At 34.2% G+C, this 17,101-nt stretch overlaps 1 protein-coding gene across 6 annotated transcripts in view; it reads right to left on the bottom strand.

Moving 5' to 3' along the window:
* RMDN2 (regulator of microtubule dynamics 2) overlaps positions 1-17,101 on the bottom strand; it is a 69,150-nt gene that overhangs the window by 29,035 nt on the left and 23,014 nt on the right. For all 6 annotated transcript variants that reach the window (XM_032653649.1, XM_032653652.1, XM_032653651.1 and 3 more), the window contains 3 exons: positions 9,740-9,914; positions 8,621-8,723; positions 4,586-4,646 (listed from right to left, as the gene is read on the bottom strand). In XM_032653649.1, the coding sequence (XP_032509540.1) occupies positions 4,586-4,646; positions 8,621-8,723; positions 9,740-9,914 (339 nt within the window). The remainder of the gene's footprint in view (positions 1-4,585; positions 4,647-8,620; positions 8,724-9,739; positions 9,915-17,101) is intronic.

Raw genomic sequence — 17,101 nt, 5'->3', positions numbered from 1 at the left:
TACCTAGATAAGGAGATACTACTTAAATTACTATCTTAAATACTATCTTAAATTACTGTAATACATTTATCACAACTGTACTAATATTGATATACAATATTGAAAATTTTCAAAATGAACCAATGTTAATATATTATTGTTAACTAAACTCCATGCTTCATTCTAATTTCCATCTGTTTTTCCCTCACGTCCTCAAATTTTGACATTTTCCTCTCCATCCCCCCTTCCATATTTATCCCTCTTAATTCACCTTGTTCAGTATCTCTTTCAACATGTGAAAATCTTTTAATTACTATTGTCATCCATCATACACTCTGTTCTTCCTAAGTTTGCATCACTTGCAACATTTATAATCATACCTTCCACATCTTCACCCACTGAAAAAAATTGCTGAACACACTAGTGTCTAAGATCTAGACCTGGAACTCTAGAATCATGATATTGTCAACAGTTATTCTTTTGAATGATTGAGGCTCAAACCCTTCTGCCAGCACGGGTAACAAAGAACCTTACCCATATTTTAACATCTTGTCCCCAAGAATATTATGAGTGAACTTGCCTTAAAGCCTTCCTTAAATCCAGATATATTAGCTCAATTTCCCTACTCTATCTACTAGCAAAGAAAAAACAGATCATCTCACATTTTTAGAAAAATCTGTTGAGTCTGCTTGAACTTCATCACTCACAGAAAACCCAACTAACTATTTGTGCTGTAATCAAAGGAAAAGATTCTATGTTCACTGATCTATAGTGGTGGAATCAATCTTCTATTTTTTGAAAATCAGAACAACTTATGCACATCTCTAGCTTTTACAGAGCTCCCTCAGCATGTTCTTTCCCAGTTACTCTGAGTGAAGAAAAAGAAAAAAGAAAAAAACGTGACTTAAGAAAACCATTATATGAAATATGTACATTTTCCCTTATAAATAATCTGTCACCAGAGTCTTATGTTTTTCATAATCATTTTGAAGTCTGCTTCTTTCAAGTCTAAAGTATTATTTATCTTTCTACATGTCATAAATTCAAAGTTTACCTGAACCACTTTTCCTCAAAGGATCATCATTTCTTTTCTGGCAATCAATTCCACCTATATCTGCATGTACGTGTTGTTTTTCACACTGTTTATCTTGGAAAATGTAATTTAAAATTTTATTTTGTAAACTCTCAGGTTGATGGGAACTATGAAGAAAATTAACACACAATATGGTCTGTTACCTCCATCTAGAGGTTGTTCTAACTATGTGTTGACAAAAATTCTGTATTTTCTTTGCATCTATAGTGAATATTTTAATAACTGATAAACATCCCTGTCTCAACAACTAGTAAACAACCACTAAAACAACTCCATTAGTTTCCCAGTAGCATTTTTGATTTAGCACCAATGCTATTTATACTGTGAAAAAGCAGAGGAAGAGTAAATAATAGATGAAATACTGAGTACATACAAATATAAGATCTGGTTTTTGTTTTTCCACTTATTGTATGACCCTTGGTTACTAATCACAACACCACACCAGACACACATACACTGCACCACACACACAGACGGCCTTGCTTTCTATAAAATGGAAACAGGTTGTTCTGTGAATCACATGCTAGAAGGCATGGGGATATAATTTGTGAACAGTAGAGCACAACAAATATGTAAGACATTATTTATAATTAAGGTCAGGCCTATTTGGCTAATAAACTGCAAATCCATTGGTGATTCTGCTCTCTTGATTCTAGAAGTATTTTAGGCTGGTACAACAAAAACGACAGAATTATATAGAAAGCTTATGCAGCCTGAAAGTTACAGAGCAATTTCATTTTGGAAAAGATGATGATGAAAACCAAAGTCTTTAAAATAATATTTGTTTTTCAATTATTCCCTCCATATCAACCCTTTATGATAATTATTTCTAATGATTGCATCTTTTATTTCAAACTGAAGGCTTATAAACCATCACAGAACCCTGTAAACTATGGGTCAGCAAACTTTTGCTGCAGGGCCAGGTAGGAAACATTTAAGGTTGTGGGATCAGAGAGTCTCTGTTACAGCTGCTCAACTTCATTGCTATGTACAAATGCACAGGTGTGGCTGTGCTCCAATAAAACTTTATTTACAAAAGCAGGCAGCTGCATTTGGCCTAGAGGCCATGTCTTGTCATTTATGCTGAATGAATGAGAAAAAGTCGTAACATACTGAAAAAAATTCCAGCAGGATAAGACATTTTCATGACATTTTATTACAATTAATTATAGAATCAGTTAACCTAAGTTTCACACATTGCTTCTCAAGTCAAAGTCTTAATTTCTCTTTTTTCATCACCCTAAACCTCTACTACTGTATTTAATTGAATGAGAATTCTTGTATTCAGTAGGTACATCATAATATATTTTATGAATTAAGATAAAACCACATTGCTGTACAACAGAAATTAATACAACGTTGTAAATCAACTATACTTCAATGAAATAAATTTTAAAAATTGACATTTGAATTTATTAAATTTTAGCAACTGATCAGACTTTAATTGTTTTTTAATTAAAAACTGATACTGAATAAAAAATCATGTGAAACACAATTGGATCAGTACTCTGTGTGTGTCTGTGAATAAGGTTCACCCTCGGGGTTAAATCCCACAGTTATAAACAAGGCAATTAGTACACAACAAAAAGTGAAAAAAGATGAACAAAAGAGAAGTGGTCAGATTAGTGGAAGACAGGCTGGGAAACCCACTGAGTAAGAGTTAAGCATAATCTGTCCTCACAAGGTAAGTTTAAGGTGCTTATGAAGTCTTCAGAGAAGATTCAACATTGTTCCTTTATGGAAATTTGGAAGTTCACACTGATAAGTGTCCTCAAATTGAGGGTTAACATCAAATGTACATTTTTAATGTGATTCTCCATGGATGCAGATGCTTGTATGGGAGAAGGAAGAGGACAGCAGAGGAAGAGGAGGGGGAGGCTCAGAGTTAAGAGTAGGGCTTCGGTGTTCTTTCTGCGTCCAAATCTGGCTAACCAACACCCAAACATCTCCATATCAAAAGAGATGAAGCAAGTGTAGCTTGATCAGTATAAATTCATTACAGTTATACTAAAAATGGAAGAACAGAAGTACTTCAACACATTAATTTATTAATATCAGTATTATGCAAATTAGATGAGGAAGGTAAAGCTGGCTATAGAAATAATAGCCAAGACCCTTACAAACTGGAGAAATGACCTTAAAGATATCTACCAGGATGTTACTTGCAAAATTAGCTTTCTCCTAGAGTTGTGGCAGAGGCACTGGGGCACAGAACAATACTTTATTAGGTATACTACGGCTCCTAAAGCAAGACACTCTACTACCCATGCATGACACATCAGTGAAATGATTCACAGGTTCTGCCAGGCTTAGCCCTTCACCCATCTCCAGGCTATATAAGAGAAGGCAAAGAGTTCGCTGAAGCAGAGAGAGACCTGGAAGGGGGATTTCTGCGAATAGAACTACTAGGGTACTTGGGTTCCACCTCCCACCTTCTCATGCGAGACGGAAGGGGGTAGCCTTGTTTCTCATTTTAAGTGATGGCAGCTTCAAAAGACCTATTCTTATTTTGGCATGTCCTTTAGAGTTTGGGGGACATAAAAAATGTTATCTGATTCCTGCCCAGGAAAGTTTTAGGATGAGAGTGTGTGAGTGGTGCTCCCCCTGCTGGTGGCAGTGTAAAGAAACAGGTCTGCTTTGGAAAAATCGTTTGCACTTTTGAGTTGGTGGGGCAAAAATGAATTTCCTGGAGGATAAATGTGGACCTGCAGAAAAGAAGTCATTTTGAGAGAGATTTGCCTAAGACTATCCCAGAAGAATAAAATAATCCCAAAGAGGGGTGGATTTCTGACAATCTAGGTCTGAGAGAAGGGTCAAAAATAAATTTATGACTATGTCTTCCTAGCACCTAAAGTACCAATATTACTGGGGAGAAAAAATAACTAAGAAATGCTATAAAAATACAACTATGAGTAAAATGAAGTGTGAATTAAAAACAATATTTTTCTTCTTATTTGTGTTTTATAATTGTAAATATACAAAGGATCCAAAACAAAACATACTCAAGAATAAATTTTTTTGTCCCAAGGATATCCACCTATACCCATCCAACTAATTAGATTTCCTTTGTTTGAGCTTTCTTATATTAGAAATGGCTTTCCTTTGACTTGTGGAATTTGTATACCTTTACTCATCAAGGTATAATGGCTGATGTGCTTTTATTCTTCTCTCTGCGTTTCATTTAGAAATGTGGCATCACTTTAGTATTTGTTTTCAAGCAAAATGTTATATGAAATTAGATTTAATTAAATTTATCATGTGCACAGTTATTAGACTTGGTGGATTCAGTTATGAATTCTTCAATGAAAGCTTATCTTAAATATATTTAAAATATATATACTGAAAAATACATGAGAATAAACAGAAAAAGAACAGTCACTGTGCTATATACTAAATATTCTTTTTAGTGAATGTGACATGTTAAGTGGGTCAATAATATTTTTAAAATCCATTGCAATTTATAAAGGGACATATTAGAATTTTTTAAAGACTGCATAAATTCTATGTACTTACCATAGATGACAATGTCCATTCATGGGCGCTCTAGTAATAGCTTTTTCACCTAATGTCTTTCCTGAAAGATAAATGCACTTACACTTATTACCTTCATCTGAGTTGGTGGGAGGTAAATTATTGACTTTAAGCCAGTAGTTCCCAAAGTATGGTCCCAAGACCAGAAGCCATCACCTGGAATCTTGTTAGAAAAGCAAATTTTGGACCACATGAGGGACTTGATCATAAACTCAGAGTCAGAAATCTGTGTTAACTAGCCTCTAGTGATTCTGATGTACGCTCAAGTTTGAGACTCACTGGGTTAAGTGATTTAACCAAGTGCAAGAGAAGTCATTCAATCATTATTTAGAAGTGTTAATAGAAATTGTTTTGTAATTAACTCAACCAACATTTACTGAGTGCTTTCTAAGTATCATATTATGTGAGCCTCTGGGAATAAAAAGTCAAATAAGACACAGTTCTTGACTTCCAAGGATTCACATTTCAGTAGGCAGTAGGTATATAAACAAACGAATTATGTGCAAAAAATAAATACAAGGTAAAAAAGAGAGTATAACAGAGAACGGAGAGAGCAACTCCATCTAATCTATCTAAAGGGGTAAGGGAAGATGTCCCAGAGCTCTTGTCTAATCTTTCACAATAATGAGCAGGTTCAGTAAATAAATAATTCCCCTAAATAATTTTACTTAGTTTTAGAATAACTTTTAATAACCCATTAATTTTTGGATAGAGGTTTGTCTAACCCAGGGGTCCCCAACCCCCAGGCAGTGGACCGGTACTGGTCTGCAGCCTGTTAGGAACCAGACCACACAGCAGGAGGTGAGCCGCGGGCGAGTGGGCAATGCTTCATCTGCTGCTCCCCGTTGCTCCGCACCACCCACCCCCCCACCCCCCCGGGGGAAGAATTGTCTTCTATGAAACCGGTCCCTGGTGCCAAAAAGGGTGGGGACCGCTGGTCTAAACCACATTCTGGAAATCTTTCTCAAAAAGTGGCTGTTTTATTTTATACCATCTCCTTTTCCCTGCTCTAATTTTTTTTTTGCTTGAAGAGACTATCCAGTGATCTACAAAATGCTCTTCTAAATAACTAGTTTAGGTAATTTTTATAAATAAAGATATTTTATTCTAAAATCATTCTCCTATTTGTTAATTTGCTAAGGTGGTACTTTATAGCTCTGTCCATTAAGAGAACTACCCTGTATAGAAATCTACATAAACCGGAAAAAAACTAAAAGGAAGTATTTTAAAACAATAACTGATAGTACATTGTGGACATATATTAAAAGAGTTAGTAATTTGGTAATGAATGATCGAAAAACATAAATACTTTTAAATGTACAGACTTTAAAAACTAAATCAACATTTTCCCTACATTGCCAAATGAACAAAAATAGCTTTTAGGGCACTGCCACAAGCTTAACATAGAGGTGATTCCATCGCTCTGAGAATATAATGGAGCTGGGTACTACACAGATTGGTTTTGCAGCCTCATTTATGCAGCTTCAGCCTGAAAGGAAAGCTATCTCCCTTACAAAATTGTATTCTGTGATCTATTTGTGGCATTTGTATCAGTCATTTAATTCTGAAAATTACAATGATGTTCTTTTAGATATAAGATTCATATTTTATTTGGAAGACAAGTATGATCAATCACAGTACGTCCACAGATGTACTGCATAACGGTATACCCCAGTTGGAGGTTTAGGAAAGAATTCTGTACTCTTCAGTGACCCAGTCTTCCCTCGGCATACAAGTTCAAATATACTGTTATGAGCAATAACAGCACTCTTCCTCCCTTGTACTGGGTGCCGATGCCCGTCACTCCAGTCTCCAATGTCTCAGCTCCAGTGTTCTTTGCCATCACATTTGCCAGGCACTTACTACCTGTGCATTGAATTACAATTGCCTGTCTCCATATTGATCTTGTCTGTAAGTTCCTTAGTGTAACACTGTCTTGATCATATTCATGTCCCTCCTTTTCTCCTTCCCTCACCCCTCATTTTAACTTTGTTCCTAGACACGGTGATTTCGAATAAATATTTTGAACAAATAAATAAAAATTTCTCATAAATATTTCTTGGATAAAAAAATAGGAATTCTGTTAAATTTATTTCTATAACTGCATGAACACATCTGAGGGGTCACTGTTTTTTCTTTGACACTATAAACTTTTCTCTGTTTTGAATATATCCTGTCTCAATCCATGCTCCTTTCTTGTACTTGGGTATGAGAATTTGGATTTCCTCCAGCCTGCTTCTTTCTCCATTTTCACCATCTCATACATTAACTCAGTTAAACTCTCACTCCATTTAAAAATACAGATCCCAAGTAATTTTACTATGTGAGACTTACTTCCAGAAGAAAGAGTTCCCTGCATCAAGTTCACCCCCGCCATCATATCCTCCTTTCTGTTATAACCTCTCTTAATATGCCACATTCTTCTTTACTAACAACTTACTTCAGTATGTTTCTTTATATGTAGGATTATTTTAGTAATACTATCTTCCCCACAAAGCCATAAGCTCCTTGCAGTCTGAGAACATGTCTATTTTGCTATCATATTTCTACCTTCTAACACAGGAGGAGCTTTAATGCCCAGGGCAGGGAGGTGCTTAAGAAAAAAAATACATTTAATATATATTTTTACATTATTTAATATATATTTAATATTGACGGATGTTGGAACAGTTTACATAGATATACTCTTTCTCAGTAGATATAAAAATAAGTTAGTTTGTTCTCTTTGGCTAAATTTTTATTTACCTTCAAGTTAATAAATCTCTTCCCTGGAATTCCATTTTGTTTATGGTCTGCAAGAAGGATTGCTACAGAAAAACTGCCCCACAAGGCTGATGATGAACGTGTAAAGAACAAGAAGGGGAATTCCTTCCATCCTCTTCCCACTAAGAATTAAAGAACAGAGGCCACTTGGCAAAGAAACCTACAAGCGGAAGAAATGTAATTTCAAGGAACTTGGAAATATTTCCTTCTTAGAAATAAAAATGACAGGGAACTAGAGTGGAAGGAGATTGGCAGTATCATTATCTTCTTGCTGTTTCTTCCTCATGCTATCTCAGAGAAGGAAAGCTTGGAAAAGAGAAGACTTTGGAATTAAAAAAAAAAAACAAAAAACTAAAGAAGTTTTGATGTCAAATTACTATCCTGAAACTTGGGGGCTTTTTGCAAGAAAGAGTATGACACTCAGTGAGAGCCAAGGTTTATATACATATCAAATTTCACATTCTGGCTGTTTTTCTTTTGTTGTTGTTACTTTGGAAAATAGAGGACAGTATAATGAACAACTATGGACTCATTGCTCAGCTTAAACAATTAGCTAAAACAAGGCTTAAACAAGATTAGCCTTAAAATAAGGCTAATCTTGTTTTATCAAGATAAATTTTGAAAAAATCATTAAAGTATGAGTAGTTATTTCTTTGTGGTACCTGGAGTTCTACGTTACAGGGAGTAAGGAGGGTTATTTTAATTGTGGTGAAAGACTACTGCTATTATCGCTTCTCATATTATTACCACTTAATGTCTCATCTTTCTGTGATTTTATAAACTTTAAAAGCTGGAATTTGAGTTTTTCAGTTGCCTGTTCTAGTATGCTCAAATATTTTTTAAGAACATGTACTTTTATTCTAAAAAAACCTTTCTGGGGGCCTCCCTGGTGGTGCAGTGGTTGAGAGTCCACCTGCGATGCAGGGGACACGGGTTTTTGCCCCGGTCCGGGAAGATCCCACATGCCGCAGAGCAGCTAGGCCTGTGAGCCATGGCCGCTGAGACTGCGCGTCCAGAACCTGTGCTCCACAACGGGAGAGGCCACAACAGTGAGAGGCCCGCGTACCACAAAAAAAAAAACAAAAAACAAACAAACCTTTCTGTCCTTAGACTATACAAGTACTAGGATATGTTGAAATAGATTAAACATACTTGTTTTAGCTAAGATAATTTAGCTTTAATTAAAATTCATTAGTGGTTTACTATAGATAATGATTACTACTTGAGGATAATTAATATTTACAGAATACTTACCAATATTAGCATAATGCTTCTTTTCTTGTGCATTTGTAGATAGCTCATACATGTCTCCATAAGCACGAGCAAACCGCCAAATAAACTCTATTTCATCTCTAAACTGAACAGACAGAACTGCACATTAGATAAACTCAGAAACGTGACCAGACTGTGTTTTCCACTGCAACTTTTAAAAAATTAGGTAAACTGGTACTTAGAAATGACTGTATCTATTCATGTGCAGATCACACTTTAAGTTCAAATATTCATGGCTATAAAATGTGATGTAATGTAGTGTTACATTTGGATCTTAAAACCAATGAATATTATGCAGACACCAGCTCCACACCTACAAAGACGAGAAACTTGATAGGTGTCAGAATTTATAAATTCTCTCTGGGTTGTAGTATCCTCTCTTTGTTTTCCTTTCTAAGTTATCTATTATTAATATGATGCTTCAATGGGCATTTCAGATAATATCTGTAAGTTATCAGAGATTACATACATTCAAAAGAGGAGTCACATTTTTTACCTAAATTGCCTAAATACAATCCTGGAGATTTTAAAACTTTTAGGTAATGCGTTTAGAGTTGCTAAATCCTCAAAGGTTAGACTTAAATCTCTCATGGGAAAGAAAAAGATTTATTGATCTTTGTGATATTGCAAAACCCACCGTTTTTTTTTTTCCTTTGGTGGTGGTGGGAAGGATGAGCTTTCCCAATTCAGCCCAGCATTAAACACTGGAAAACGATTACTGGTAGGACACAGTGAAATACTAATGGCTGTTATATTAGTAATTGTAAGATAGCGAGCTTAAAATGTAGCTTTTCCTCCCTCCAGAGAAGCAGTATGTCTTATTCTTTATCTGTTACCAAATATTTACGAAATATATCAGATTGATAAAATCAATGTCAGTCTGTATAATCATATCTCTGGTTTTCATTTTTATGACCTTAGAGCCTAATAAACTCTTATATTTGCTTTTAAAAAATTGTAGTGATATTATAAAAAAATGTACATCAATCATTTAGCTTGTGTAAACTGTGACACAATTGTTATGGTCATAACATGAATGGGACAGTAGATTAAATAAAAAATTAAAACTATACAAGCATGTTATTATCACATATTTCTTACCTTTTCTTTGTGGTCACAAAGTAGTTCAAAACTCTCCATTTTTCTGGACTCATTCATACGTAAATTATCAGCTGTCTGAATAAGGGCATCTAAATTTAATTCCTCTACATGAGTGTTAAATGCCTTAGGGAGTGGAAAACTCTGTTCTTCAGTATCAGTATTAGCTGTAATATACCTAAAATTGCAGAAATAATCATCAACTCTCTGTAAAGTTATACTATAATGGATAGAGTGATCCTTTTAAAATCTAAGTCAAATCATTTCACTCTTAGGCTTGAAAGCCTGTAATGGTGCCCCTTTTCACTCAGAAAAAGGTTAAGTCCTAATAACAGTCTATGAGGCTAGATGAGATTTGTCTCTCCCAGCTCAGTCACCTCCCTGACCTTGTTTCCCACCACGTTTCTCACTCAGCCAATTGTATGCTGGCTGCCCAGCTGTTCCTTAAACAAGCCAGGGACACTCCTACCTCAAGAACTTTTCTTGCTGTTCCTGCTGATGGAATGGCTCTTCCTTCAGAAGGGGACATAACTCACACCCTCACCTCCTTCAAGTCTCTGTCAATGTCATCTTCTCAATGTGACCCATCCAGACCACTCAGTTTAATGCTGCGACCACCACACTCCAACCTCCCTGTATATTTCCTTCCCCTCCAGTCTCCCTTATCATGCTTGATGTTTTTTTCTGTAGTACATATCATCTTCTAATATACTTTACTAACCTACTACATGTGCTATTTTTGTCAGTATCTCCCCCACTAGAACGCATGCTCCCTGACAATAGGATTCTTTGTTTTATTAATTGATGTCATCAAGTGCCTAGAACAGCACCTGACACATAGTGGACACACACTGAATATTGCTGAATGAATGATACAGAGTTGTAGGAACTCAGCAGGCACTCAGATATATATATATAATATACATCTATACACACATATGTATATATTTTTATATATACGTATGCACACACACACATGTTAATTTGTAGTTCAAGACGATGTTCTAACTCTTAGTCTTTAAAAATTCATGCTACCTCCCACATTTCCTTTTTGGTAGCATACAATGCAAACAATTTGTTTTCATTTATTTACACACTGTTCTGTTCTAAAAAGATTTTAAGGAGGTATATGAGGACATATAAGAGAACAAATCAGAAGTGGCAGGAAAAGGTAAAAACAAGGCCAAATGTGAATGAGGTCAATAAAAAAGTACATATACTTTACATATCTATACCCTTGCTACAAAGGCACAACACAAATGTGGTTCTACATCTTCCAGCAGCTAAAGCAGTCACAGTTCCCAACAGATACTAACAAAGATAGAAATTAAGCAAGTTCTTGAGAGAAATGCACTTCTTTCCAATAATAAGACTCAAATTTCCTTCAAAGTCCTTACAAAGAAGACACTACGTGAAATGATGCTCAACTTCTTCAACATTATCAGTGGCAACTTCATTCTTCTAATTGCTCAAACCAAAAAACTTAGAATCATCCTTGACTTCTTTGTCTCTCCTAAGCAACCTTCAGAAATTCCTGTTAGTTCTATCTTCAAAATATATCCAGAACCCAGCCACCTCTCACCACCTTTACCCACTACTCCCCTGGTCTAGACCACCATCACGTTACCTGGATTATTGCAATGGCCTCCTATCATGCCTCCCTGCTTTAGTCCTTGACCATTGTAGTTTATTCTCAACATAGGAGCCAGAATGGTCCTTTAAAAAGCTGACTCAGATCATGTCACCCTTTGCTCAAAACCTTCCAGTGGATGACCAAATCAGAGTAAAAACCTAAGTCCTTAGAGTTGTCTACAAGACCCTACATAATCTAGTCCAATACCTCTGACCTCATCTCCTACCACTCTCCTGCTTGCTCAGCACTCCAGGAACTCTGGCTTCCTTGACATTCCTTGAACACATCAGCCATGTTCCTGCTTTAACATCTGTATTTGCTGTCCTTCTGCCTGCTATGTTCTCCACTGGATATCCACATAATTTACTTCCTCACCTGTTTCACACCCTTGTTCAAACATAACCTTCATATTATTGCAGATGATACGATTATTTACATAGAACATATTTTTAAAAACCCTACAAATTATGAGACTAATAGAGTTTACCAGGTCGGCTGCATATAAGATTAAAATATGAAAGTGAGTTTCATTTTTAATATATTAGCAGCAAAAAGCCTAAAAAACAAAATTATATAAAATACTTTACTTACAATGATCTCAGAGAATATCAGATACCCAGGAATAAATCTAATAAAACATATGTAAAAATTCTATGGAGAATATCATAAAAGATATATTAAAAGCTGTTTATAAAAGAACCTAAATTCATGGAAAAATATATCATGTTCATGGCTAGAAACAACTGATATTATAAATAAGTAAATTCTCTCCAGATTAATTCAATGTAATTCCAATTTTATAAACCTCACCAGAAATTCATAGAATTTAATAAGATGATTCTAAAAGTTACATGAAAAGGTAAAGAGCCGAGAATAGTCAAAGCACTGTTAAGAAAGACAGCAGGGAGAGAAGACTTACCTCACCAAATATTAGGACCTATCATGCAGCTATAATAATTAAAGACAGTGTGCTATTGGTACAAGGATAGATGAGTGACTGACAGAACAGAAGAGAGCCAAGAAACAGCCTCATATGCAAATGAAAGTGTGGTATATGACAGATGTGACATGTCAGATTAGTGAGAAGTTAACAGACTGAGCTGGAAAAAAATGGTTATCTCTACGGAAAAAGTTGAAATTGAATCTCTGTCTTATAATATTAAAAGTAACTCTAAGGGTATAAGGATGGTATAAGGAATTAAGTGTTAAAAATAATTTTTTAAACTCTAAATGGAAAATATAGGTGAATAACTTTTAGTCTTTGGGGCAAGAAATTTTCTTAACCAAAATACAAAAGCATTAGCTATAAATGATGATTAATGATTATTAATTATGAATGATTAACCAATTTGACTATATTAAAATGAAAAACTGTTGCTAATCAAAAGATATTTTCAAAACTGCAAAAACACAAATTAAAAACCAGGAATAGATATTTTGTAACATGTACAACTAGAGAACATTAATATCAAGAATACATAAATATTTTCTAAAATTCAATGAAAAAACACAATAAATGCAACAGAAATAAGCTCAAAAGAGGTTTTCCCAAATGAAAAAATACATATAGCCAATAAACGTAAGAAAAGATGTTCAACATTCACTAGCAATCAGAGAAATACAAATCAGGACCACAGAGAGATATTATTGAGACCTGTTTCATTTACAAAATTTAAAAATCTGACAATACTATATGTTGGAGAGGAAATCAATCCATGGATCTGATGTGAATGTAAACTGGTGAAACCAGCTGGGAAAGTGCTTTGGCATCATCTATTAATATTGAACTTTCACATATCTGAGGACTCAGTAACCAAGTCTCTGGCACATGTACAAAAGGAGGTAGGTGTAAGAATATAGACAACAGTACTTTCACAATAGCAAACCCCAGGAAACAACTGAAATGCCCAGTCAAGAGAGTGGATGAATATTACCCAACAGTCAAAATGAAAGAAATACAGTGATGTGCAAAATAGGGAAGACTCTTAACAAACTTATATTAAGTGGAAAAATAAGCTCTTAAAATTATATCCAACATGATCCCCTTTTCATAAAACAATCAAAATTCAATGTTATTTTTAAGGAATATACACATATGCAATAAAATTATATAAAAAGGACAGCGAGGAATGAACAATATAAAGTATAGACTCAGGATGATGGTTACCCTCAAGTGAGGGGAGGCAAGGAGCCAAATGGTTTCATAGATGCTTATTACATTATTTATAATAACAAACTAAATAAATGAGTAAAAGTGGCACATGCATGCACCAGTAATCAGTGTTTGCATGAGCTAAAGACAATTTTTAGTCCAATTCTATGCACCTGAGATATAGTAAGAAAATAATAACTAAAAGAGAGTAACTGGTTTAATATCAGACAATATTATTTAAACTAAGACCCACTACATTGTACAATTTAGAAGGGTGATTTTATGGTATATGATTAATATCTCAAAAAAGATGTTATTTTTATAAGAAAAAAATTGAATATTCCTATAGCCATTAAATAAATTAAATCAGAAAGAGACAGAGAGAGAGAGAGAGAGATAGACAGAAGGGTGGGGGGACACAGATAGCTATATAGTGAGTTCTATCAATATATGCAAAGAATTACTCAAATTCTTCTAAGGAATTGAAAAAGAGGAAACATTTCTCACCTCATTTTATGAAGCTAGTAAAACTAATACCAAAACCAAACAAGTATAGTATAATAGGAAATGAAAATTATAGGCCAATTTCACATATAAACATAGATGCAAAAATCCTCCAAAATATCAACCAAAAAACTTCAACGCACATGAGAGAATACATTGTAACCAAATTGAGTTTATCTCACTAATTACAAGCACAGTTAACATTAGAAAATTTCTCTAGCATAACAGATAAAAAGAGAAAAACTGTATGATCGTTTTAGCGGTTACCAAAAAAATTTTTTTCAGTAAATTCAACACCATTTCAGCACAAAAGAAATACCAAATGAATAAACAAGGAATAGAACTTCTTATAATAGAATATAAACCAAAAACTACGATACAGTTCATATGTAATGATGAAACATTATAAGCATTCTCCTTAAAATCAGAAATAGAAAAGGATGTCCAATATTGCTGCTTCTACTTAGCACGGAACTGCAGGTCCTGTTAGCACAATATTAAAAGAAAAACAAGTCTTAATAAATTTTAAAAGATGAAAATCATACAAAGTATCTTTTCTGATTGTAATGAGATGAAACTAAAAATCAACAGTAGAAGGAAAACTGGAAAATCCACAAATGTGTGGGAATTAAACAACGCACTATTAAACAACCAATGGGTCAAAGAAGAAATCACAAGGGAAATTAGCAAGTTATCTTGTGTCAAAAGAAAATGAAAACACAACATATCAGAGTGTATAAAGTGTAGTGAAAGCAGTGCTAAGGGGGAAACTTATAGCTGTAAAATACTGACATTAAAAAGAAAGGTCTCAGATCAACAACCTAAATTTACACCTTAAGGAACTAGAAAAAGAGCAAACTAAACCCAAAGCTAGCAGGAAAGAAATAAAGATTAGATCAGAAATAAACATAATAGAGGGTAAAAAAACATAAAATCAATGAAACCAAGAGCTGGTTCTTCAAAGATTAACAAAATTGACAAACCTTAAGCTTGACTAAGAGGAGAGGAGAATCAAATAATTAAAATCAGAAATGAAACAGGGTATATCACTACCGATTTTACAAAAATAAAAAGGATTATAAGAGACTACAGTGAAGGATAGTATGTCAACAACTGGATGATCTAGTTGAAATGGACAAATTCCTAGAAACATACAACATACCAATACTGCATCAGGGAGAAACAGAAAATCTGAACAGATCTATAACCAGCAAAGAGACTGAGTCAGTTATCAAAAACCTCCCAGCAAGGAAAAGCCTAGGGTCACATGGCTTCACTGGTGAATTCCACCAAACATCTTGAAAAAACAAAGTTAGAGGTCTTACACTTCCTGATCTTAAAACTTATTACAAAGTTACAGTAATCAAAATGGTGTGTAATGGCATAAAGTCAGACATATACATGAAAGAAATAGAATAGAGAGTGCAGAAGTAAACACTCACATACCCGGTCAAATGACTTTTGACATGGGTGCTAAGAGCATTCAATGGGAAAGAACAGTCTCTTAAAGAAATGGTGCTGGGAAAACGGGATATTCACATGTAAAAGAATGATGTTGCATCCCTACCTTATACTATATACAAAAATTAACTCAAAATGGATCAAAGACCTAAGTGTAAAATCTAAAACTATAAAACTCTTAGGAGAAGACATAGAGGAAAAGCTTCATGGCATTGTATTTGGCAATGATTTCTTGGATATGACACCAAAAGCACAGGCAACAAAATAAAAAAATAAACTGAACATCAAAATTAAAAACTTCTGTGCATCGAAGGACGCAATCAACAATGAAAGGTAACCCACACAATGGGAGAAAATGCATATCAAAACCACAATGAGATACCACCTCACACTCATTAAGATGGTTATTATCAAAAAACCAAAAAACAAGTGTTGGCAAGGATGTGAAGAAATTGGAATCCTTGTGCATTCTTAGAGGAATATAAAATGGCGCAGTTACTATGGAAAAAAGCATGGCAGTTCCTCAAACAATTAAAAATAGAATTAACATATAATTCTGGGTATATAACCAAAAGAATTGAAAGCAGGGTCTGGAAGAGATATTTATACACTCATGTTCATAGCAGCATTATTCACAATAGCCAAAAGGTAGAAGCAACCAAAGTGTCCATCAACAGATGAATGACTAAGCAAAATGTGGTATATACATACAATGGAATACTATTCGGCCTTAAAAAAGAAGGAAATTCTAACACATGCTACAATATGGATGAACCTTGAGAACACTATGCTGAGTGAAATAAGCCAGTCCCAAAAAGACAAATACTATATAATTCCACTTATATAGGGTACCTAGAGGAATCAAATTTACAGAGACAGAAAGTAGAATAGTAGTTGTCAGAGGCTAGGGGAAGAGAAGATGGGGGAGTTATTGCTTAATGGGTGTAGAATTTCACCTTTACAACATGAAAAGAGTTCTAAAGATAGATGATCATGATGGTTGCACAACAATATGAATATACTTAATGCCAGTGAACTTAAAAATGGTTAAGATGATAAATTTTATGTGTATTTCACCACAACTAAAAAATTAAAATAGAAAAAAAATTATGATACATGCTAAAGGGAGGAGGAAAACACAAAAGGAAAAATATCTTAGCACAATGATATAAATTTAGCGGGCATTTTATTATGACAAATAATTGAAAATAATACAAATTTCTTTCCTCTACAAAGCCCAATTATATTCTAAGTATTTTTAATTGCTTATATGCATTTTCTATTTGTTATTGTGATAAATATATTTATAAACTTTGCTTAATATAATGGCAAAAATTTAAATTTTCACATCAAAAATAAAATTTTGGAGACACTTTTTAAAATAAAAATTTCGGGAAAAAACCTGAAAATTTTCACTTTTACAAATAAAAAGACAAACTCTGATTTCAGAGTTTTCTGAATTCTCAGACATATACATAAACTAACGTGTATTAAAACTAATTAAAATATCTGGTTTCAACATATTCTGCCTATTTCCACTACAATATGTTTTTACTTATGATTTGATCCTTGTACTAGTAAAAACATTGTCTATCAGTGGGATGTCTGGCATGAG

Source organism: Phocoena sinus, chromosome 13 (genome assembly GCF_008692025.1).
Source record: "Phocoena sinus isolate mPhoSin1 chromosome 13, mPhoSin1.pri, whole genome shotgun sequence".
Classification (NCBI taxonomy): Eukaryota; Metazoa; Chordata; class Mammalia; order Artiodactyla; family Phocoenidae; genus Phocoena; species Phocoena sinus.
This window is presented reverse-complemented; position numbering and strand designations above follow the sequence as displayed.